Raw genomic sequence first — 26,825 nt, forward strand, 5'->3', positions numbered from 1 at the left:
CTTCACCTCACAGTGGAAAGTAGAAAGGCAAGCGGGAAAGTTTGTAAAAGGCAGGCTCACTTTATAATAACCCACTCTTCTGGTAGCTATCCAGTCAGTTCCAAGAAAGGCCTTAATCCCTCTTAAGGACACCTCTTAAGATCCTCACTGTCAAAATGGCAGACTTCAATATGACTTTTGGAGGGGGACAAACCATATTGAAATCATAGCACCCGTACTGAGCTTTGTAAGTGTAGAAGCTACATCTTTATTTTTGTTCTCTAAGGTGGGTCTTGATATATTGGCCCTTGATATACCAATTTTGGGTAGGGGATAGCTGTAGTGCTGCCATTGTTACCATGGAATAAGGAATCTTGGTAGCCACAGAAGCTACCTAACTGTGGATTCCTAATTTACTTTTTTTTCTTTTTTTTTAATTTTCTCAATCTGCTACTGATGAGTGAGAACTATGAGCTTTGGATCCAGTGTTTATGTTTCAATTAAATAAGTTTAAAATAATATAATTCAGATAAAGGCTAGAGAGAACGTACGCCACAAAAATCAATTTTGCTTGTTTTTTGATGTTTAAGTGAATTTCTCCTGTGAAATTTGTATTTCAGTGAAATCTCTTTGGGTTAACTCTGGGGTAGTAGATGGTTCTGGTATATTTAATAAGTATATTATTCATTACAGAAAATTATTAGACTGGTTAATCTAGACTGTTTGGGCTTACCATTTTAATTTTGCTATGCTACCAAAGGGTTCTGGTTTAATCCCCACTTGAGTTGCTTAGAGAGGACTGAATGACCTTATTTCAGTCCATGGTGAATTAAACCATTGATTAAATTAAAGCTTGTGGCTTGCATGAAAATGACCATGTAGTTCCTGTAGTTGGTGCTCATTCATGTTAGACCTGTTTAGCACACAATTTTGATATAAATGGCATGAAGTCAAATGCAAAGAAGTAGGTCAAATAAAAGGCATTTTAGGTTATGGTAAAAACCCATAACATGTGGATGAATTCTGAGTACATCACAGACGATCCTATTTTCTCACCCAATGCCAGTGTGGTTAACATCAGTGAATCATCTCCTTTAACTGGGTTTACCTTCATCGACCTAGAAATACTTATTTGAGCTAGAAAAACTTTGGATAGTTTCTATTCTCCTTCAATTTGCATATGTAGTGATAATGACAAAATTCATCAGGATATTAATCATTGCTTTATTTTCTGACATGCCAGTTCTGGAATGTGTCCAATTAGGATCTGGTCAGAGCTAAACCGAAATATCTATTCATCCCTGTAGGAAGAAACAAGAACAGCCCCTGTTGACACACAGCATTACTGGAGACAGTACTATATGGAATAAACTCTCCTGGTGAAATAATTCTACTCCTGGGGACCAGGCATGATTGCCTGGACTAGTCCTATTCCTTCTGACCAGTTTAAGGAGACTAGAACTCTTCCCCAGAGCTCCCCTGGGGAAGTGAACTTTGCTAAGAAATGATGTGTTTGAAACTAACTGTAGTATCTGTGTTAATGCAATAGGTTATGACTATACAGTGTCCTGATATCATAAATAAACCAGAAACCACTATGGTTTTTCAGGTGGTTCTTTGTGAAAATCAGTGTGTTGCCTTCTGAGAGGCCACAGTGCTTATGACTTTTGATGAGCACTTATAATCAGTTTCCTCTAACCTCCAGTCAATCATTAATGCCACTCCTCTCATTTTCTGTTACCTTCTGTTTCATTCCTCATAATAAACAAATTAGAAATTTCTATTTTGTTGTTTATTCTGTGACACTAAAATGTAAATGACCAAGGTATTTTACTCTGTGATCATCATCACATGGGCATAAATACTTTACAATTTATTTTCAGTTTGTTTCATTGCTTACACATGGTGAACCTGAATAGAAATTAAGTTTAGGAAGGACTTATAGTCTTTGTTAGGGATACAGTTTGGGTTTAGCCCCCAAAAGAAAGGATATTATAATCTCACCCCTGAGATTGTGGGGTCACTGTGACAGAAAACATTGGGTCAGGAAGCATAAGATGCATCCATTCATTTGGACCCACTTAAACTTAGGATGCATCATGCTGACTTAAATCCTATGCACTGATCATAGTAAGCTCAATTCTTCACAAATAAAGAGGGTTAGTTAAAAGGATAAGAATAGAGAAATAAAAAAAAGGTGTAAGACACTGAAATTCCCCATTGCCCCTTTAACTGAGTTCCCAACATCATTCTTCTGCATGAGATTTTTATAGGCACTAATCTTGGAAATTGCATCGCTCTGGCCTCTGACTGGTTTGGGACAGGCGTGTGAAACAATCTGATATGTGCTATGAGAGAAAAGTCTGCAGGGACATCTAGGAGAATTCTTTTGTAAAGAAAGAAAAACAAAAAAGAAATGGTTTGTTGTCCTTCTTCCTCTGGACCTGGTGATAAGTGAACATGGGGTCTGCAATTGCCATAGTTCTCCTGTCACTAAGCAAGCTGAAGCTAACCCACAGAAGATGGCAGGGTCAAGAACCCCAAGGGAGTAGAGCTGGCACATTGTCTTATTTATCTCTGTGTTTTCAAAGTCTCTAACCTAATGCTATTTCCCATAGTAGAGGTTCCACATTCATTTGCTAAATTAATGAATAATCACATGAGAGTAAAGTTACATTTTAAAACCAATATTCAAGCTTTTGAAAAAATTTGGATATTAAGAAAATCATCTTGTAGAGATTGAGAGGCACATAAATATTCAGTATTTCCAAGTAGTAGAAATGGCATAACATTAAAACACTTGAAATCAAGATTAGATAGAAGATACAATATTCTGAATAGAGAAGAATTTTTGTTATACATGACAGTGGAAGATTGCATAACATCCTAATTCGTGTTTAGTTCAGTTCAACATATTTTTATTTTATCTTTTTTTTTTTTTTTTAGCACTTCCTGTATAAGATGTATTGAAGCTACAAAGACATAAAAGATGGTCCTGCTGAGGTAGGTGACACATATGATCATGTCTTGTATTCAATTTATAAGTTGGGTATAGCAATTGAAATTAGACAAAAGATACGACTTCCTAGTAATAAACACAATTGGTCAGTGTTTTGAATGGATGACTAATGGGCCATTGCACTGCTGCCCTCGGCTTCAGCCCTCCTGAGTGGAAAGATGACAAAGTATGGAAGTTCCTTTTTATCTCCATGACTTGGGTTCAAGTCAGGCATGAGATGCATTCAGCTGCTGTCAGCTTGTGATAGCTTGTGTACACCTTTCCCAACTCTGTGTATGGGGTCTTCAAGTTGGTAACATGCAATCTACCATGGATGATAGTATTTACACCATGAAAATGGACAAACATTACAAATCAGAGCCTTTTAAAACTCTGATTTATAAGGACACTACTGGTTTCAATCCTGTAGGTATGAAGTGCCAATTTACTGGTATGGCAGAAGCATTCTTCACACAGAGGGTCTGGCTATGAGAACATAGTCTTGTGATCAGGTTAAGCTCCTATACTGTGGACTCTTAGGCAAGGGCCAAGAGTGTCACCCACTATGCCTATCACAGTGCTTTTGAGATAGTAGATGCTCAGTATGTTTGCTTCCTTGAAGTCTATTGATGACACGATTTTTATTCCTGCTTGAAATACAGACAAACTTTATTTAGATTGTTTCCTCATCTGTCATAACTGGTCTATTCTAAGAACAGTAATATTAATAAAAAATAAGGTGGATACCATAATTCCTATAGTGGTTTAGAATTTTCTCAAGGGCTTTCAAATTCATTCATCATTTTTTTATGCCTACAACTCTGAGGAGTACATAGAGTAGAACTGCATTAGGTTCAACATGTCCTTCCAACTTCAGAGTCTTTTGAGGACATACTCCAGAGTCTTTGGAATTCCACTATCATTTCACTGTGTTTCTTTAGGAGGCAGTGTGGTGATAATAAGGTATTGCTGTCTTAAATATGTGCTGTGTCTTTCCTATAGCCAAATAGTATCACCAAGCCTTTATCCTTTAGCATTTCTGGACTTAGAAAAATGAGTCAACAGACTTGGTCTTTCCTATAGCTCCATTTCTGGATATCATTGCATTCTGACAGAAAAGAAATCATCACCATTTATTTCAGATTATTGGATAGCCAGTTACATGAGTTCTAGCTACTAATAGATGTACATTTAGAGAAGCCCTCAGAAAAACTTAAGAAGCAATTTACTCTTAGCTAATTAATGGATTATCTAGACTTGTTGGATAGCATGTACACTGAGAGGGGTGGGGGGAGAAAAGGAATAGTCAAAAGAGGTGTTCATTTTGCTCTCACTCTCATAAATTTCCCTTGCCAATTTATTTTCCCACACAGGCAAGAATCTTCTGAATGCTTAACATTACAGTAAGCTAATCAAACAATATTCAGGAAAAGAATAATTCTTAAGACAAAAGTTACATGTTGGTAGCTTATGTGCCAAATTAGGTCTCAAAATATCTTTTGTTTATTCCATATTGTTTTAGACTTCAATTTTCCAAAGTCATTTTCTTTAAAAGGGAAAAAAAAAAGTAAGAGGATCAAAATAATGTGGCCAAACTAGATCTAAAGGCTTGCAAGAATTGATTGCTCATTCAGAAATATTCACTGTTTCCAATGAGATACCTTCTGGGGTCTCCTCTCACCATAGTTCTTCCCACTTCCCAATAGAACTACTATGCTTATGCACAAGTCAGTTCTTCTTCTCCAATCCTCTCTTTGGTACTGGGGATTTTACCCAGGGGCATTTTACCACTGAATTACATCCTCACACCTTTGTATTTTTTTATTTCCAGATAGGTTCTCACTAAGTTGCTTACGGTCTCACTAAGTTGCTGAGGCTGGCCTTGAATGTGCAATTCTTGTGCCTCAGTCTCCTGAGTTGCTGGGGTTATAGGTGTGCACCATTGCATCCAGCACAAGTCACTTCTTTATTTGATATGTGCTAACTCCTAGTGCATACTTAAATGTGCACTACCCTGATTTAAAGTTTTAACTGAAGTATATCTTCAGTGCATTTATGTATCCCATCATCCCCTTCATTATTTAGCTTCCGTGAATAATGTCCTGTCAGGGGTATCGAAAGAAGTAACTGCAAAATACTGCAGTATGCACCATAACACGGTGGGCACATGCTACAGAGTGGGCAATGGCAAATTCTCAGAAATAACATGGAAATCAGGGACATCATCAAAGAAAATCTGATTAAGGTGATTCTTGTGGAATAACCTAAAGCTTGTTGGATGGACAGATAGGGAGGGATATTTCATAAAGAGATGTGGGTGCAAAAGCCCTAAAGTGTGAAAGAAGACCATGACCTGCTTTGGAATGCCATATTCTAGAGCCTTTGGAGCTCACACATTCTGAAACCAAGCCTCAGTGGGTTGGAAAAAGTTCTCTTCAGGCTCTTAGGCCCTTAGGTCCTCCAGGAACAGCTATACTTGTATTCAGAGTTAGTCTTCCTAGAATTTTTGGCCCAACAGCTGTTGTCTGTTTTGTATATCTAAAACCTGGTCATCTCATTCAAAGTTTGTAGCCTACAAAAAGGTGGTAGTGAAGAATATGTGTGCTTGTGGGCCAATGTTCTCAGTGAGAAATGGCCAAGGATAGTATTTTCCAGAATTTTCTTCTTTACTGTCAGTGTGTGGTATTTTGCAATGCTATTTGAAGATCAACAGCATCTTCTTTTTGCCATCTTAAGTTGTTATGAGCCAAAGGAATAAATTCATATGTCTGACAGTGGTAGGTACTTAGCAAATGTTTATAGAATGAATGAAGACCTGGACAACATATAAAAGTGGTTCTTAACCATTTTTATCCTTTTTTTTTTTTCTGTGCTAGGAATTATCAGCATTCCAAAACTAATTTCAAGAAAACAATACTATGGCAAAAATTAGCTAGTTAAGTTTAGCCAGGCATCAGCTCGAGTTAGAGTTACTTTAATGATGCTAAATCAACATTCGAAGTATTGCATTTTTGTTTTTCCACTGATTTAGTATGGGGTAAACTCTTATGATTACTGATAAGCCTGGTCAGTGTATTAAAATTTGGTCATTGCCACTGTATTACACAGAAAAAAAATTCTTAAAACACTTTCCATTTTTAAATTTTGGCTTTTAATTTCCTAAAGTACTAAATTAAGGTCTTTTTTATCATGGGGGTGAAGACCATTAGAAACTGGGAATACTACAAAGAATCATCATGAAGACAGTGGTATTGAGTGTTTGTTGATAATTTTATGTAGTAAACTTAGTGACTAGTGGAATAGTTTCAATGTAACATAAAAGTAGAAGCTAAGTGAAGAACTGTATACAGAAATAAAACTATTTTAATATTTAGAAATATTTTTCAGATGTTAACTATGTGTTTGCCTTATTTATTAAATAAGTACTTGTGAGTTAATTTTTTAAAAAATATTTTGTTTTACTTGTAGGTGGACACAATACCTTCATTTTATTTTTATGTGGTGCTGAGGATTGAACCCAGGGCCTCACACATGCTAGGCAAGTGCTCTACCACTGAGCCACAACCCCAGCCCCGAGTTAAATTTTTTGATATTTACAAATGTGGAGATGAAGCTCATTGTCTGCAGAGTGTTCATTCACTTGCTAATATTCTACAACCTATTGGTTATCATCATTCATATATTGCCTCTTTGGAAACACATGGAAATAATACATACATTCCTACACTAAGATATTTGCTTTGCTGATGAAATAAATGCAAATTATGTTACTGTTATTTGAACTCTGATTTCTTCTTTCTAATTTCCAAAATGTAGCAATACTGTAATTCAGCCTGGCTGCAAAACATTTAACTTAGAAACTAGGGTTTAAAAGTGACACAGCTATGAAATGCTCAAAAAGAGCTCAGAAGTTCCCCTTTGAAAAAAAGCATTGTATATATAAAACTGCTACAGCAACAATTACTTCATGAAAAGCACAGAAAGAATATGACTGCACTCAATTTGCATGCAGGTGGTGAATCTCTGAAGTGGTATTAAGGGATGAATCGGGTGGATTAATTCCAGTCTTTGATATTCATTAACTCCAGCTTCAGAAAAAAAAAAAATACAAGGAGATGACACAATTACCCTCAGAGCTTCACCCATAAGTAGCAGCTTTACAATCTCAAGTTCATAATGCCATACTAATTGATCAAAAAGGGGCACATACCTTTAGTGAAAAAGTATTTGGGCTTAACTATAACTATGATGGTATTTGTCTTTGGGAGAGTTGCCTCTACTTTGAAAATACTTAGCGAAACAATTGTCATTATTTATTTTCTATGCCACCTGTCAAGAGCTAGTCCTCCACAGTTTTCAGTAATTCTCTGCCAAGCAGAACTTAATTTTGGCCCAAAGGTAATAGTGACCAAGGTACAATAATCCATCCATTTAATTTAAGGCAAATAACATTTAATCTGATCATGGTATTGCCATTTATAGATCACACAACCTTTCAAAGATTGATCCTTCAAAAACACTTTTGTGTTAGTAAAGAGGCAAACTATCCTATTAGAAAGAAAAACAGAAATCATTAAGCTGTCTCAAATCTCTTCTGGAACAAAGTGGCAAGGGAAAGAGAGACCATGAAGAGGAGGAATGTGCTTGCACTAAGAAGAAGCAATGACTGGCTTGATGCTTATTTACCTCTGGAGCTTCAAAGATTTCAGGGTCACTATGTTGCATTGGAGGAAAGATGGCAATCAGGTCTCCCTTTCGCAGACAGTAGTCTCCATTCTCTGAATTGAAAGTAAAATCCTCTTGAACAAAACGAATGACGCTGGAATATGAGTGCAGCCGAAAAACCTCAAAAATGATGCTTTCTGAGGGAGACAAACAGACAAAAGATTACTGAAACGTTACTGCTTTGAAAGGTGCTCTCACTTGGACAGTAACACTCATTACTAATTGCCAGATTGAAAAGGAAATTATTTCATCATCACATCCATTGAGCACCAAGAGGGAGCCAATGGTGGCTCTGGATGGCAAAGGTCAGGAGTGGGGTGGCCTGGCCCCAACACAGCTTGGGGGCATTTCACAGGTAGGAGGCAGCTGTGCTATGTTTGGGCAGAAAGAAGTTGGTTAGAATTTTCATAAGTCAGAATGGTCTGCAAGAGAGGAATGCCATGTTAAGGGTATACACAGCACATACCCTTGGAAAGTTTGAAACCATATTCCACTTACAGTACACTGCTGGTGGGTTATTTGGCCAACCTAAAGCCAGGCTTAGCCATTTAATAACCACTTAGGCAGTTAATAGTAAAGTAATTGTAGTAGTGCTTTCTGAGACAGCTTAACATTTAATTTCTTTTATGCTAGCTGTAAATAAAATGTGAGTCAGCATTTGCTGGAAAAATTTCAAACAAAAATACTTTAATAAGATTCAGAAGAAAACCATATTTTCCACAGCATCCAGGGAGAATAACAGTCACCATCATATCCTGGAAGATTCCAGAAGCCGAATGTCCTTGCTTTCCCAGTGGCCTTCACCTTTTGCTCCTAGCACGACAGATTTTATGGCTAATTTCCGGCAATTTATCCTGGCAGTTTGAGGAGGAATTCTTTTGGGAATAATATGCATAATTTGCATAAATCATTCTGATAGCATGCATATCAGCGTGTAGCTCCTGTCTAGGTCTGCATCTCTCCCTTCATAATCAAAACTGACTATGTTTCCACCAGTGTGAATGGGTCTTAGAATATAAAGCTTGATTCTTTCTAATCAGCAATGTGAAAAGAGCTCCAAATGGAGTTTTTCCCCTTTCACATGATAACAAATGGTTGTGTTTATGACTTGCAATTTAGAAATCACACACACACACACACACACACACACACACACACACACACAGAGAGACCAGTTTCTTATTGTTCAGCAAACTCTAACACACTAAGTACCCAATTATTAGATTATTAAAGGCAGGGCCATCAGTGAGGGCGTGTATCTGACAAAAAATAAAAATAAATGTTATTTCAGTAAAATTTAAATCTAGGCACAGCCTGCATAGGGATATGAAGTAGCTTTGGGTGCCTTCTCCCAGGAGGTTTTTCCTTAAGCATGCATTTGTCTAAAGAAATGAGGCTGCGGTCAGCTCTGTGTGGGCAGTGTGGTGATTCAATGTGACGTACAGTGAGGCTGTGCATATTCTCTTGGACTGCCTTCGTTATTATAATCAGGCAGAGTCAAATCGGTTTGCTGGTGATGAGGCCAGAAAAGAACTTTGGTTTTGGAACATGGACTCTACTGCAGATAGCCACAAGGCACCTGACACGATGGATTTCAGCTGGCAGGACACCAACAACCAACATTTCTATGGTGAAAAGCAAGGGTCGGCTTCCCATGTACTGCTGCTGGCCCTGTTGGACCAACAATAGCGTAGCATCATTTTAGCTTGTGGTGTGAAATGGTAGCTGACATATGTAGCAGTGCTGTTCACCCAACAAGTCCAGTAGGGGTGTGGGAAGAAGAAAAACAAAAGCAAAATAATGGTGGGGTGGCTGCTGTGACAGGGCAGGCATTTAACAGTCCAAATAACATGGTCACATCCGATTGGCCAGTGTGCTCTCAGGAAACATGGCAGCTTGCGCCCACCGCAGTATCACAAATGACAATTGGGCAAGCATATCTTAGGCAGAAGTTAATCACAATAATGGAGCTCAAAGTGTGGCTCAGCAGTCAGATCGTAAGTGACAAATCTGTTTTACCTTCCAGTACCAGTTATGTGTGCAAGACGAGGCTGGCTCTCGCTCTGAGCGATCATGCCGATAATCATTAGACGACAAAAGTAATGAGTTGCGTTATTATCAGCAATGGAGAGTCAAGCTTACGGGGCTCTGCAGTACAACATACAGACACAAAAGCCAGCAGCTTTTCCACCAGCCCCAGCATGAATGCGGGCAGAGCTATATGTTGAGAAGAATGACAACTGCACAATAAAAAAATTGCAGCCTCTACTTGTAGTTGTCATAGTTGAGCAGACACCAGCCAGTGCCACTGACAGACCAGCTGGGCCCTGGGAGGACTTCCATGCTACACCAGGAGGTACAGTAAATTATCCTGCACGGTAGAGCAACATCTGTTTCTGTGCTAGTGCCGAACAAACAAGGCAATTTAAAACATACCAAGGGATAACCAAGCAACAAATGAACATGACCCTCATTTTTTCCCCCTTCTCACACACGAGGTGCTAAACTTCATTGTGCAAGCATTCCATGAAAGAGAAGCCAGGTTTTTATTTGATAAGGTGTTGTCAGAGAGATTTTACATATTTCCAAAATGGAAAGAAAAAGCTTATAGTATTGTTATTCTTAGAATCTTCCCCCTTCTATCTTCATTTCTTTTATACCAAAGCTAGCACTCAGTTCTCAATTCGCTCTAGAATTAAAAAAAAAAAAAAAAAAAAAACTTTCCATATACTTATAAATATTCAGTCTTTAAACCTAATTTGCTATACTTAGTTCACATGCCTTCAAGCATTTGTCTTCCAATTTCCACTGAATAAATGCGTACTAATGAGAACTAGAGCAAGCTGCTGAGGCAAAGCTGGGTGACTTGGGTCTGGCCTGCCACCAGCTTGTGATAGGCGGGCAAATTGAGTTAAAATGAAAAGTCTTGTCAGCTGAAATTCAACATGGTAGCCAAACAGCAAGCTGTCAATCATCCAGCCAAAACAAGGGACTGCAGGTAATAAAAGGTCATTGTGAATCATTAGTGTACTTGGCTTTCAAATGGAAGTTAATTTTAATTAAACATGATCTCTATCTGTAAATGTTTTATAAAACTTATTGTGCATAATGGATTGTTAATTTATACTAACACTTAGCAGGTAATAGAACCTTCTAATTATTAGAATGCATTGTAGAAAAATGGCTATCAAGAATGCAAATATTTGGGGGATAAAATTTACACCAGACACTGCAAGGTGCTAACAATTACTAGTATGATTAAGATAAGGCTGTCTGTGTATTATTAAGAACGAAGTTTTACTGACTGGTAATGGATACACAAGGAAATTAGATTACAAAAATTCCCACAAAGAACTCAACAATTTCAAGTCTGTGCTACCTTCTTCACCTGGCTAGGAAGACTTGATTCTCTTATCAGAATGTAAAACTATTCTGATGAAGTGTCCTTTTTTTTTTCAGTGTTCCTTCTAAGCAAAGAGCTGAAGAATGTCTTGAGTGAAGATGCTTTATAATATAGCTGGAGGAAAATAGCAAATGAAAGGAAATGCTGGTAGAAAAAGGCATATATACTTTCTCTTTTGCTCTCAGATCTCAATTCTGGCTGGAAAAAATGACATATGATTCTCATTTGCAGATTTAAAATACTAAAGCAGATCATGACAATCAATAATGCATGTTACAATACAAATACAAATAAGCACATCCGAGTTTCTGCCTCACACTTAGGCCATGTCTGTATATGTGGAATGAATGTACTGTGACATGGCCAGGCTGTTAATTTGGGTCATCTTAATGATCAGTGCAGGCTGGCATGCCATCTGATTAGCCATGGTGATCACTGGATAGCAGTGATGGCTGGAGTGAAATGAACAGTCAGGCCTTCCTGCAGTCACTGGGGCTGAACACTTGGGCTGTTTTAAAGAGATGGTGGATGGGAAAGAGGAAGGGAGGGCATGGATATGAATACACTGTGCTCCAGAAGGTGTGTGGAAATGGAGTGAGGCTCAAGATCTATGTGTATCTGTGTGCAAGAGTGTCTTTACATAACCTCTTCCAGACAGATGAGTAGGTAAAAAAGAAATTATAATAATTGATTATATAATTTAAAGCAAAATCACAAATTCTTGGTTCAACAATTGTATATTTGAATAGAGTTAAAAGTTTAAGTCTGAATTGGTACAAATGCCTACCTTTCTGTGTATTGCAGACACAGATTTGGGTTTACTGCTAAAATTCATAAATGTAAATTCAACATGCATATATTCAACAAACATTTATTAAGTTCCTACTCTGCTCAGAGCAGTGGGCCACTGTTGCTGGTGAGGAAAGGGAGGGCAACATATGGATTTGACCTTCATGCACACAGCATATACATGAGTGCTCCTGAGATTCTATTGAAGATACTGCACAATTTCCTTTTAAATTTATTTTAATTAACAGATAGCATTCATATATATTTATGGTGTACAACGTGATGTTTAAAAATATGTATGCATTGGGGAGTGGCTAAACTGATCTAATTAACAAACATCACTTATTACCTCACATGCTTATCATTTATTTGTGATGAGAACACTCAAATTCTATTCTCTTAGCAACTTGATATTGTTCAATTTCTAACCATATAATTCCATTGATGACATTCTGAAAGCTCATTTTAGTAAAAAGTTATTTTCACATTGAGGTGAAATTTTCTTCCCCTTAAAAATGTGTTAAGACAACTTTCATGCCATTTTCTAATTGTGTAAAGACAACTATTATGCCGTTCTCTAATTGTGTGTCAGAGATGATATGATACTCAGTCTTCTGATGCACCGGATGAATTCAATTAGCCAATGTGCCTCTTAAAATGTGGCAGAACTCGATGTACTATTTCAGTTGGAAAAGTAGAGAGGAATTCTTCTGTGTCCTAAACACCAGACTTTTACTGAAGTTTCATGGGAGTAGAAGAGGAACAGATTTTGAGATATCTTCACTGGCTTGTTTTAAGCTTTCTGATATCCCAAAGGTTATCTGAAGCCCTGGCTGCCCATTAGAGTCACCTGGGATTGTTTAAAATAAATACTCCATCCCAGCCCAATGGATTCAGAATCACTGCATTAATTAAAACCTTTAAATTACTTGTTTTGAAAGTTGGCTGTGCATTTGAATCATATGGAGAGTTTATTAAGTCCATCAGCCCTCAATCCAAAAGAATGAAATCAGACTCAATGGGGCAGGACCAGGACAACTATTTTTTTTTAAAGCAGCCCAGATGATTCTAATGAGTAATCAAGGATGAGAACCACTGCTTTGCACCCAGTTCTTCAAAGCCATACATTTCCTTATTCCATTCTTCTGCAGTTGAATTTCAGATCTACATAACAATTTGCTACTTTAATTCTTATTAAAATTCCCTTCCAATTCTTTCAGCTTCTGTTTCCATCATTCATATCTTACACAACCTCTTTAGCTTTATGATAAAATGAAAAATTGATGGAAAATCCAAATCAGAGTATTTTATTTTTTTGCTGATGCTTCTTTGTATTACCTATAAAAAATTCCACTGCCTACATGGTTAAGTTTCTGAATGCATTGTTAGTGGATGATGCCTTCCCTTCTCTCCAACTAGAAGATCCTGAAATAAAGTAGAATTTATACCTCGTCAATCTTCCTATCAGAAGAGATGATCTTTAGCAAATGTCACAATTGTCTGACTTAGGTAAACATTTAATTTTTTAAGTACACAAGTATTTTATAGTACTGAATGAGTTTTTTCAAAACAATATCCATAATTGAGACAAACCTACCACACAAGTGTAAGATGTTAATGATAAAGGAAGCTGTGGGAGGTATAGGGGAACTCCCACTGTCTTAACTTTTCTGCAAATCTAAAACCATTCTAAAATGAAAAAATTATTTTTATTAAAAAAAACCCACAAGATTCTAATGTGAATCTCTAGCCCTATCCTAACCCTCAAACCCTGCTGCATTTGAGAATCAGTGATACATATATTGTAAAAACTAGAGCTCAAGATCCTGGTACACTTCTAGAGAAATTTTGTCCGAGGTTAACAGTGGTTATGGTCAAACAATGAAGTCAAGTAGACCTAGTATCGATTGCTGGATCTGCTCCTATCTGGTTGTGTAATTTGGATGATTATATAATATCATTGAACTGTCTTACCCAATAATTAAATTAAAATAGTAATACCTGAGAATCAAGTAAGCTAAATACATAAATTACATAATGTATAGTGAATTATTAATATTATCAGTCTAGAAATGAAAGAAAAATCATCCATATTATTTTATCTTGAAGTTAAAAATTCAATTAACTCTATAATAATCTGGCCCACGTTTCCTGGTCATGTACATATGCATATCATGGCTGTCTTTGTAGAGTCAAGATATAAAGGATTCCTCTCCCCTCTCAGTTGGAACAATGAAAAAGGATTCCAAGGGTTTGGGGATCAAACAGGTCTGAGGAGAAAAACGTGGTCATGGTCATGGTCAGAAAACCTAAATGCAAATTCTTCCTTTCTCTTTTAGCAACCCCACTCCCTTAGGCAAGTTATGTAGCACCCTAAATTTTCTCCTTTATTACAATAATGACAAAACAGCAGTGCCCATATTCACTCAGAGTATCTTGGTAAAGATCACATGAAATAGGTCTATAAAATTGCATTGAAATATTGAAATCATTTATACATTTACTATAGATTATGTTTTATGATTATTATTATTTCTTATTAAAGGTCTTTTACTTTTTCCAATTGATCTTTCATTTCTGGGTTCCTCCACCCTATTCACCCCAAATGCTCACAAGCAATGGGTTTAAATATCGTTAATAAAATTTTGATGGGGGAATCACCTCAAGCTCATAATCATAGAATTATTATAATTTATGATCTCCTTTAAAAAATAAGTCTGACAGGTTTAGCCTAGCTCTTGTTTTATAGAACCTTCTTTTATTCTAATATCCCTCATTTGCCACTTTGCTCACTTTCAGGATATATAATCAAACAAAATCAGGTGCCTGTAATTTACCTGAGCTGTTGAGGAGTTATAATTCACTTTACCTTATGTGATAACTAAAATTATGCTTGCTCTTTTTCTGGGTGATGCATAGCAAAAGCATCCCTGTGGGGTAAGGCAGACTTGAATATGATGTCCGTTTGGTTCACAAGTAATTGAAAAGGAGGAAAACAATATAAACTCTGGAGGGATGTCATAGAGGTTAAATATCATTTGGGTGATAACAATAGGTAACATTTATTGAATCTATACTGCTGCTAGATTCAACTGTTATTTATATCCATTTTTCAGATAAACTGGAAGAAGATTATTTGCAATTATTAAGATTATTTGCTATCGCTTTATTAAAATTTCAATTGTGATATTTTTGCTTTCCTTGTGTTAATATTTTTCTTATCTTTACCTTTTAGAATCATCTTTTATCCTTTTCTTTTCCTGTATTTGAAACCTGGGGTTCTAAATACCCAGACTTATCCTAATGAAAAAAAAAATGAACAATTCATACTTTCTTCACAGAGTTTTTCAAACTTCCATTCTGTCAGCACCTTTTCCTATTGAGACCCTGATATCAAGTAACAGTTATCTGAACCTTGTTGCATTTATTAAGTTATTTTAAATTTCATTTAAAGTTGTAAAGTTTTTGACTAAACATTGATAAATAAGAAATTTTAGTGAGGTCATGAAAAGGTGGACTCTTCATTTAATAAGTTGGATAAAAATATAGCAATCTGTTATGTTTTCTTTTTCTAAAAGGAAAGAGTAGAATGGTTTCAAAGATAGATTGTCCAAGAGCATTGGAAGGAGCTTGGCAGGGTGGTACAGGCCTGTAATCCCAGCGGCTTATGAGGCTGAGGCAGGAGGATCACAAGTTCAAAGTCAGCCTTAGCAATTTAGCAAGGCTCTAAGCAACTTAGAGAGATCCTGTCTCAAAATTAAAAAAAATAAATAAATAAACAGGGCTGGGGATGTGGCTCAGTGACTTAGTGCCCCTGGGTTTAATCCCTGTTACAAAAAAATAAAAATAAAAATAAAAAAGCACTGAAAAGAAAGTACTAATACAGTTCATGCTCCTTTGATATAGAACAATACTTGTGATTGACCTACGACTAAATGTAGGGGTCATCTGTTGTGTAACTTATTCATTAAAAATCTGTTCCAATCTCATTAACCTTATATCTTGTGAATAAAAAAGTATGAAAAAGTACACTCTTTTCCAGAAGATAATCCACTCCAATGTTTTAATAATAAACAATACTGACTTTTGCTGATGGTCAAGGTCAAAATGAGTTTTTTGTCTGCCGGAGCATAATGGCCTTTGTACAGGTAGATCTCAACTCACTTGGGATTTTTGTTGTCATTCTCTGAGTGATGGCAGGAGAGCTATACATTTATGAAGGGCTCCAAGTACAAAAGTTTCTAGGAACTTGTGGTTTCTTCTGATAAAATAAATTCAAACATTTCTGTTTTAATACTGTACATTAAAAATATTTTTTTTGTTTCAATAACAAGGAATTAAGAACAAAAATAGAGTTGATGGATTTCAACTAAATTTTTAAGAGTAATTATTAGTACAGAAGACAAATACCCATTCCTTGAAGTTTATTTGCATTACTTCCCTATATGTATCATCTTATTCATATGATGCTATGGAAACTACTTGAATATATATATATAGACAATGCAATCTTAATTCTCAAGGAACTGTAAATCTTCTACACAGAAAATATACATACAATGTATCCAGGCAGAGATAACTGCCCAAAATTTTACAAAAATTTTGTGTATTTCTGGTCAGTAGGTTTTCTGCCACTGCTTCTGACACGTTTTAGCCTGACTAGTGGGAAAAATTTCTACAATACTTGGGTCATTCTTCTCAATACCAACTAGTGGTCAACTATGACCAAGACTGGGAGGGCCTTTATTCTCAGAAGTTACCCTTAAAGAACCCAGAATGAATTTAAAAGATAAAATGTTGAGATCAATATATGCTAAAATACTAGCCTACGTGGTCAAAAGAGTGAAGTGATACAGATATAAATACTTAATTCTGCATTTGCCCAAAGGGCCTTGGAATATTGTAACCTAAAGAATATCACAGGGTGAAATGCTAATATGGAGGTAATAGAGAAATAACTCATTGATAATGAATTTAACTGGGAGGGGATAAATTCACTACATAATGATAATAGTCTTCCCAAAACCAGTAAAGGTGAATGTGATCTTGCTGTGATCTAGACTCATATTATAGATGTATGGGTCTATGTAGAAAACAAAAAGAACTTTGACTTACAGACCTCAAATGTGTTTGAAATAGGAATCATATATATCTCATGAATTAGCATGGGGCAGTCTGTAGTTATTTTGTCTCCTTCTTTCCCTCCCTGCCTTCCTGCTTTCATTTTGTTCTTCCTGTTTATTTTTTTAAGTATGTTTTAATCATGAACTTCCAGTAGAAAGGATGTTTACTACATTTTTTGAGAATTGCACACTTCCAGCTGTTCAAAAGGTCCTAACTTATGCCTGAAAATACAGACAGACCATTTTAAGGAAGAATAAATATGTTTTGTACACAAGTCACCCCTCTGAAATACTTTCTTTTTCAATCTCCAAATCCTTTTCTTGTCAAGATAGTGCAGCAGTGTTTGGAAAGAATTAGCACACCAACAGAGGCTTAGAATCAAATGACTTAATAGGCATAAACTTTTTTTTTTTTCCAAATAATTGCAAAGCTTTGGTTTAGCCTTTTGCATACCTTGCATAGTTAATTACCTAGGCCTTAATGTTTACATGCAACGAGAGTATCTACAGCCATAAACTACATAATTTATAATTGATGTAAATGGGTGTTATTATGTCAATTAGGCAGCTGTGTCCTCCACCTCTTGGTAAACAGCTATGAGTGATAAACTGAGTTTGCAGAGAGGTTCCTCTTTTCTTCATAACAGATAAAAATAAATTACCTAGGCAGACCAGGCTGTCCAATTGTTCTCTGGTGAGGTGGAGAGAAAATCCAGATTCTTTCTTTTGACCTGTTGACTTCAGCAAACAGTCAATTTCATCACGCAGTGCTTCCATAGCTTCTGGGTGCTGGAGAAGATAATACATTGCCCAGAACATGGCTGGAATCGTGTTTGCCACAGAGGCCCAGAGAAAGGCAAAATGATGTGCTGGGAGAAAATAAGTGAAAAGGAAGATTAATAGCGTTTATTACACTGATTAGATTTGCAGTGTGCTAATTAAAAGATGTTAGGACACAGACCCAGCCAAGGATCAGTGCATGCTAATGAGAACCAATAGGCTTCTGAAGTCTAATTTTCTGCTTAATGAGAATAGTTTAAAATGTAATGTGTGTGTGGTGGTGGGGGCAGGAAGGTGGGGGATGAGATAAAAGGAATAAATGCAGCTTAGTTATACTCTTTCTCATTATCGTCATTAAGTATCTTGTTTTACCACCTCAGCAAAAAAAAAAAAAAAAATCAATTATCACGGAGGGTTGTTTCAGAGTAAAACATTTTATCATTAGCCAATTAGAAAGAGCATAAAAAATTTCAAGGTCGCCATTTTGTCTTTTTATTTCAAAGGTCTACTGTAAATTATTTTATTTTAGGTAAGTGATAATTCAGAAGTTTCTTACCTCCTATTTCAAGGTCCTGTACCAAATACTTCTCTAGGATCTCTTGCCTCCTTTGCACAATTTCTGACCATCCTTGTATCTTAGCTAAGTTTTCTGATCTCAAGGAGTTTATAATTTTCTTCTGCAGAGACTTGACATTTCCTAGAAGCTCAATGGGTATGTCAGAAATTAAGTATGAGAACTTGTCATCAAATTTGAAAAAATCATCTCTTAACTCACTGATAATTCTTTTCTTGTCTCCAGCAGGAATTTTTCCATATATGGTCCTAAACGTGACCTCAAATATTATTGAGCCGTAGAATGTTAACATTTGTGCTGTGTTCCAATTTTTGGTTTTTAATAGTTGGGGCTCAAACATTTGTTTTAGATTCTGTAGCATGTTTTCCAAGAGTGTGTCCAAAGATTTGCCTTGCAAAAATTGATAGGCAACATGAAGTTCATGGGTCAAGTCTTCATTTTTCATGGACTTCTTGATGGAGAATGCTTTCTCTGACAGTTTTCTAGAAAACACGTCAAAGCTTAATTGTTTGTGATTTTTCATCACTAATGGGTACTGGAAAGGGTCCAAAATAAATGTTACGTATTTCCCTAAAAAAAAAAAAAAAAAAGAAAAGTAAAGAAAAGAAAGAAAGAAAAAGGAGGAGGGGAAGGAGAGGGAGGTAAGTTCATTCGGTGGCAAAACAAAAATATAAACCTTAAGTTTGAAAATATTTTAATCAAAATTAGACACTTTCAGTTAAGACAAAAAAAACTTGATAAAAATCCATTTTATTCAAAGATCTACTATATGAAATGGAAGATGATATAAAAAAAACTCTAAAAGCTTAATGTTAAATATCCTGAAATTCTTAGTGATCTTTTTTACATGAGAGTTGTCATTTTCAACATTTATTATTTACTTATTCATTGGTTTTGGGGATTGAACCCAGTGCTGCTCTATCACTGAGCTACATCTCCAGCCTTCTTTATTCTGAGATAGGATCTCAGTAAATTGTGGCAGGCCTTGAACTTGTGATCCTCCTGTCTCAGTCTCCCACATAGCTGGGATTATAGGCATGCACTACCATACTAGCTCACTTCCAACTTTTAACTCAAGTACCCAAGCACTTTAAATATCCTTTAATCCTTATTCACATAATCCCTTGATGTAAACACTTGTCATTTACTCCCAATAAAACAAATGGTTAAGATGCCATTCCATTACTGATTATTTAACTTTGCTGCAGAACTTTTACATACTTGATTTTATCTTAGTTTGATGAGATATAATAATTATACTTAATAAATAATATACTCAATAATCAATAATTAACTCAAATAAATGATAACACCATATGCAGTGGTCACTCAAAAATAAACATCTAAGATTTTGAAACATGTTGAAGGTCACACACTAACTTGTGATAGACACCAGATCACAGACTAGAATCCATTCATTTATGTATTCATTCATGCATTCATTCAACATTTGAGATCCAGACATTTGGTTACATCCTTTTCCTCTTGAGATATGAAGATATAAAGAAAGCATTGTGTTGTGATGAATGGTGATATGGCAGAGGTGTAAACACAGTGGAAGGGGAGCAGAAAGTGGAATTTGTTCCAGTTTGTCTCCTGTTTTCAGCCAGGATTTCTTTAGGGAATAAAATTTATCTTTTCCATATATTAGTGTTGCCAAAATTTTATCTGATTAAAAAACTTGGGGTAATTGTTAAAAATACCAATTCCTGTAAGATTTAGATTCACAATGCTTAGAAATGAGACTCACAAGTCTCTATTTATGACAAGGTCTTCAAGGGATTCTTATAATGAATGAGGTATCCTTGAGGAACAGTTAAGTCACAGTCTGTCCCTCAAAACAGCAAGGACCTAGGAGAGTTCCTAACTCAACCTCTGCAGTGATTGGATGACAAAGTTTAGGAAGGACAAAAGAGGTAAAGAGCCAAGTTCATGCTGCCATTTTTAGCAGCTGATATTTTTAGTTTCTTGTCCAGACTCTGGACAAGAAATTCTTCCCTATGCACTGTGCTTTTCCTCCAGAAGTGCTGGTCTCTTTTCATTAGAGTGCTGTTTTAAGTAAGATTCCTTCTAATTAGAAATATTGTACAGATAGTACTCTATAGTGACATGTGAGAAAGCTTTTCCTGTCAATACAAAAAAGAAAATTTTAGTGTCTAATTATTTATTGTCTTCATTCTATCTATCTATCTATCTATCTATCTATCTATCTATCTATCTATCTATCTATCTCATATTCATAGATGAAGAACTTCTCACTTGTTATTTATGGTAACTCAAATGATATTACAGAAATTACATTCAACTTAGCATAAGATTTTTAGGATAAAGTGTTGGAATAATTTTCAACCAAGTCCTGGAAACAGGATAAATGTATTCTCGTTTTTCCAATTTTAAAATTTGTTCAAAGTTTTTAATATACATGAAAACACATGTGTTGTGATGTATTTCTTTAAAAATTAATCATGTGACTTGAATTTTATTTACTCCATTTACCATTGATCCATTTAATAAGTGAATTTTCTACCCTCCCTGGGGAGAGAAAAAAAGGACTCAACTGGATTTGGGCATACTTTATGACACCTGCTTTACCATGGCAGCTTAATTAAATAAAATTGCCAGCATCTGCCTGACAAATAATTTTTTAAAGTCAATCATTTTGCAAAAAAATCATAATTTTAGGCACAAATCTGTATATATTCACAGGTGGTGATTCATACTTTTCTGTTTTTATTAAGTTAAAGGATTTTGCTTAATACTTATAGGATTATTTAAAATTATTCCCTAAAATTCAGAGTGTATAAAAGGTTTAATTTGTAAAACACACAATCTTTAGAGAATATTTTGAAACTTTTCCTCCAAATTTCTACATTCATCTAAATCTAAGTGGAAAGACAAAAATATAATTGGACTGTACATCATATATGTATATATGTTATTGGGCCTCATGAACTAGAGGCTGGATATACTTTTTTGTTGTCTACAATTCATGAGAAATACACACATTCTCTCTCTGCCCCTCCCCACCATGGGAAGAAAATAAGAGGCTCATTTCAAATAAAAGGAATAAATGTTAAATGCAGAAAAACTGATTCAGGTTAGCAACAATTATTAACATATTTTTTTAAAGGCAGTTGTTTGTATTAAGACCTTTTGAAAAACCATTACTGACTGGTTTACGTCAATTTGCAGATGAAATTCTCAATTCTCCTCTTCTCAAGGCTCTTTTCACCCTAGGATCTGCATTTACTTCTTTCTCATTCTAACTTTGATTTTCTTCAACATCAAGGCCCTGCTTTTCCACCTTCTATCTTTCTGATTGAGATGAGGATTGCTTTAGAAGTAGATGTTTTGATTTTCTGGATTTTTACTTTTCAAGTGGGTTTGGAAGTACTAATAACCCTGGAGATGGTAACTGGCTTTCCAACTTTTAATCTTCAGTATAAACAATTTAAGCTAAGTTTTCCAAAATTAATATTAATTTAAACCATCTGTCCACCATCTGCTAATGTGAGATGCAAAACCAGAGTTTCTTTGTGATCTTTCATCAGACAGTTAGGAAAACACATATACATTCATAAAATGAATTTAAATTTCCTAACAAAGGAAATCTTCTGAAAGTTATTTTGAAGGCTAAGTATTCTTGGAGCGAAATTAACTTCTGCTCCAGTGTGATTTTATGTAAATGAATGTCAAGTGTCAACAGGCATGTTGCCTAGTTCACAAAGATCACAAGGTACAAGGAATATCCTTTGCTATGTTTTCAAAAGAGAAGAGAATGCTGTCAGCAGTTGATATGAAATATTGATTTAAAGAATTTCAGAGTTTGTCTGAATAAAAATGTCCAAATGGGGCTCATGTCCATCCAAATATAATATTAAATAATTCTTCTGAAAATTACATTTGGAAGGGGGCAGATTTTTAACATCTTCCTTGCCCACTATTTCATTCTCATCCCTTTCATGGAGCTGATGGGACCTTTTAGATAATAATTCTAGCATTCCTATATAACCTGAGCATGATCCTTCACTAACTCAACAGTCTTTTTCCCTTCCTTCAGAACTAGTCCTTTAGGAGGGTAAAGCTACATGATTCAAGGAATACTGATACATTTATTTTAAAACATCTAGCTATTCACTCTAATGTCTTATACACATAGGAAGTCTGACATCTGGATCATTATAAATTGAATTTTGATGTTTTCATGCCTGATATTTGGTGTTATATAGATACATAACCATGGGAATTCAAAGCAACTATTTGGCTGCTTGGGATAGAAAAGTCCAGTGAACAAATATGGAATAAAGTTTAATTTTAAAGAAATTTCTCACAATTATAAGCTTTTAATCTGAGTTTAGCGAGTTCTTTAATACATTTTTTTTAAATCTAAAACTTAAAGCATTTGTTGGGAAAATGGAATGTAAGTCAACTTTTTATTTTATGAGGATGACCACTTTTACATCCTGTCCCTCTTATTAGGGAGATTTCACTAGCTGTTGACAATGATGTACAGTGGAGCTTCGCTGGGGTGACATCTAAGGAAAATGATTCCGCTGCACCACCACACAAAACCAATTAGAGAACTATTTTCTGCGACAGGTCACGAATTTACGTGGTTTCTCATGAAAAGATGTACCTTTTAATTTCTTTATTAAGATGACATCCATGTCCCTTGAGACTTTTTGGGATGACAATCATTTGCTCATGCTGCAAGAATGTACACTCACGGAAATCACATTATGGGACAAGGGTGGAAGACTTTGTTCTTCATTTTCTAAATGAGATACTTTGCAAACTGATCATTCAAACCATGCACATTAACAGGATTTTTCGACAGGAATTTATTCAAACTCTACTAAGAACAAAAGGAAAGCAGGGCTACCCATTCAATTGTAGTTGTGTACTGTTGAGTTAAAAAATATAACCATGCTTAAGTTATTTAGACACTAGAAATTCAGCAAGCTTCTCAGAATTTAAGATTAAGATATCAAGTGTCAACAGAAATTGGTTGCTTTTTGAAATGTGAATAAAGTTATTCAAATCTGCCACAAGTTTCTGCTGAATCATCTTAGCTAATATTTGTATAATGTCTTACAAAAGGAAAGCTGAAAGTTTCAATAATTTTTTGGACCTACTCATGGGAAACATAAACTTACTTTTTTTTTTTTTTTTAATAAGAGTGATTTTTTTTAAAGTGAAGGATACAGTTTTGGTATCATGAAGCCAAAAGCTCACTGACAAAACAAACAAAAAAATACTAGCTATGTCTTTGGTTTATATCACTGCATTTCATCAGCTCTAAGGTATTAGGAATTTTCCCCATCAAATATTTATTGTGACTCAATCAGCACTGAACTCTGGACTAACTGTTGATAATAGAGGATCTAACAGAATAATGAAGGGAGACAGACAAGTGAATTAGCATTAAATTCACAATGTGTTAAATGGACTGTCAGCAGTGATTCTGGGAGTAATGGGATCCTGGAGAAGAGACAAAAATGTAGGGGGAGATGGCCACAAAGGATTGGAGGAGGAAGTAACATGAGACTAAGTCTTCAAAAGATGAGTCTGTGTCAATCAGGTGAGAAGAGAATTTCAGCAAAAGAGAAGGCACAGAAGCCCAAAGGCCATGGTGTGCGAGGAGGGAAATTCCAACAAGGTGTTAACGTACATCAAGTACAAGGCAAGCAGTAACAAAGGACAGGACTCAAGAAGCAGGCGGGGACTGGATCTTAGGGATCCTTGTGAAGATTATAAATTACATTTCCTCTTTTTCTAAGATGCCTGAACTTTTTTTCCATTTCCCTTTTTTTCTCAGATTAGAACACAAGCAATTATTGGAAGAAACTTGCTAGCTGCCCAGCAAAATAGTAAGTTGTGATAAAACTCAAGACATCCTTTTCATGGGAGAACCCAACCATATTGATGAGGTCATCCAGTTGAACCCTGTTGTGGTTTGACTATGAAGTGTCCCCTAAAAGCTCCTATGCTAAAACACAAAAACAAAAACAAACAAAACCTCCTATGTTAATGTAGGAATAGTCAATGGGAAAACAATTTGATTATGAGAGCTGAAACCTGATCAGTGACTTAATCCATTTGGTGAATTAATACTTTGAATGGACTAACTAGGTGGTAACTGGAGGCAGGTGGAACATAGCTGAAGTAGGAGGTCACTGGGGACATGCCTTTGAGTTTATGTTTTGACACCTCACTCTACTTCCTGGTAACCATGAGCTGAGCAGCTTTCTCCACTACACCCTTGCACCATGAAGTTCAGCCTCACTGCAGGCCCAGCGCAATGGAGTTGCTGACCCTGGGTTGATCCTCTTAAAACATGAACCAAAATAAACTTTTCCTCCTCTAAGTTGTTTGTATCAGGTATGACCATCACAGTGAAAAAAGCTGACTAACATAGGTTCTTTCTTTCTTTCTTTCCTTCTTTCCTTCCTTCCTTCCTTCTTACTTTCCTAAGTATTCGTAAATATTATGTTAAAATGATTAACTGAAATTAAGTCACTGCATGTATAAAAGGTGTCCTTTGATAGTCAGCAAAGTAATTACATGAAGCAGATATTACTGGCTCTCTAGGAAGGGCATATAAAATTTCAAAGCTGGTTAGGAGGAGATATAAGAGGTGGAGCTAAGAAGGAGGTCTGCATAGAGATGGTCTAGATAAGGGCTACTCAGAATCCATGGAGGAATCAGAGTGTCAGAATTGAGGGAGCCAATTAACAGTAGAATGTTTTAGGAAAGAAAAGAGATCAGTGATGTCAAAGCACGTAGAGAGGTCTAGAGAGGAGGACCCACCAATCACCACAGGGCTTCGGAATGTGGGTGGGTTACATTTAGGAAGGCTCAAGGAGGTAAGCAAATAGAGGCAGTATAATGCAAAATATCTAGATGCACAAGGAAAAAAAAAAAGAATGGAAAGTAGTTTAAGCATGGTTATAAGCTAAGGATAAGGAATGCAAAGAGAAAAAAAATGGAGATATATGTGTGAGAGGAATGGATTATGATACAGCAGCCCAGAGGAGGCAGAAAGAAAGGGTCACAGGATGGGTAGGGATTGATTTGAATATTCTTTGAAGTTGGAAAAAAGTGGTATGGAGAGTTGTGAAACTTAGCTACCTGTGGTAGGTACATGGGGCACTGAGGAAGATTATATTGATATTATCAATTATGTAGTGAAGCAAAGGAAAGAGAGTGAACAGTTTTTTTCCCAGCCAGTTTCGCTGTGGGTGGGGGCAGTTAGAAGAAATCTCTTCTTGCCCTCCCTCTGATAATATTCAACCAGGAGTTTGAGGGCAAAAGAATGTGGGTAAGTCAGTCTGTGGAAATCAGTCTTTGAAGTATAGACAGAAATTAAAATTAAAGAAAGGGAATCATAGCCTGGGTGATAAACTAAGGCAGAAGACTGTGCACAAAGATGGCCACAATCATTTCCTTCTGTCTTTCCACAGGAGCTCCTGTGCAATGTGACTCTGGGGCTCCCCCAGGAGAAGGCAGATTCTATTTCCCTGCCCTTGAATTTGGGGTACACTATGACTTGTGCTAAGTAACAGAATGTGGTGAAAGTGACATTTTTGCAACATATAAACCTAGACCTCAAGATACTCTGCAGCTTTTCCTCTTGCTCTCTTGAAGCACCAGCTGGCAGGTGAGGAAGTTTTCCTGGGGATGAAAAGATCATATGAAGAAGGAAGCCCAGGCAATATGGGAGGAGGCCATCCTGGACCCTGCAGTCCCAACCCAGCTGCCGGATGACTCAGGTCACACATTTGACTCAGGCCAGACCAGTTATTTTAAACCATAAAAATTTTGGGAAGATTTATTAGGTAGCAACATTTGTTGGGTCTCAAAAGAGGATGGGCTAAGACCATTTCAAGTTCTCCTTCCAACCCTCTGAAGGGTGTGGGGTGTGTAGTAATCTTACTGTTTGTTTATTTAAGTAAATGTTTTTTATTGATGTTTGAAAGAGAATGAAAATGAAAGTACAATCCAGACTACTGTTTACCAGGGACCCAAGGGTGGAAGAATGAGTATGTGGAACATCGAGGATTTTTTGGACAGTGAAACCAGTATGATACCATACTGGTTGATACGTCATTATGCATTATGCATTAAGAACTACAACAGAAGTAGTTCCTAATGTGAAAAGTGAACCTTAAATACTGTGCCAATATTGGCTAATCAATTGCAATGAATATTCACACTGATTTGGTGTTAATAACTGAGGAAACTGCAAACAGGGGAGAAAGTATTTGGGAACTATTCGAGCTATCTGCTAAATTTTCTGTAAACCTAAAACTGCTCCTCAAAATAAAGGCATTCATAAAAAATTACATTTGAAACCTTTATTCTAAACTCTTAAACCTAAGCCAAAACAAGACAAAATGATGAGTGAGGGCAGGAGAGTGAGTTTCTCCAGGTACTAACAAGAGCTTCTATAAT

At 36.1% G+C, this 26,825-nt stretch overlaps 1 protein-coding gene across 2 annotated transcripts in view; it reads right to left on the bottom strand.

The window, feature by feature from the left end:
* Window positions 1–26,825, bottom strand: part of CYP7B1 (cytochrome P450 family 7 subfamily B member 1) — a 180,332-nt gene that overhangs the window by 3,420 nt on the left and 150,087 nt on the right. For both annotated transcript variants that reach the window (XM_079102106.1, XM_079102107.1), the window contains 3 exons: window positions 18,354–18,941; window positions 17,680–17,886; window positions 7,664–7,839 (listed from right to left, as the gene is read on the bottom strand). In XM_079102106.1, the coding sequence (XP_078958232.1) occupies window positions 7,664–7,839; window positions 17,680–17,886; window positions 18,354–18,941 (971 nt within the window). The remainder of the gene's footprint in view (window positions 1–7,663; window positions 7,840–17,679; window positions 17,887–18,353; window positions 18,942–26,825) is intronic.

This window comes from Sciurus vulgaris, assembly GCF_902686455.1.
Source record: "Sciurus vulgaris genome assembly, chromosome: 1".
Lineage (NCBI taxonomy): Eukaryota > Metazoa > Chordata > Mammalia > Rodentia > Sciuridae > Sciurus > Sciurus vulgaris.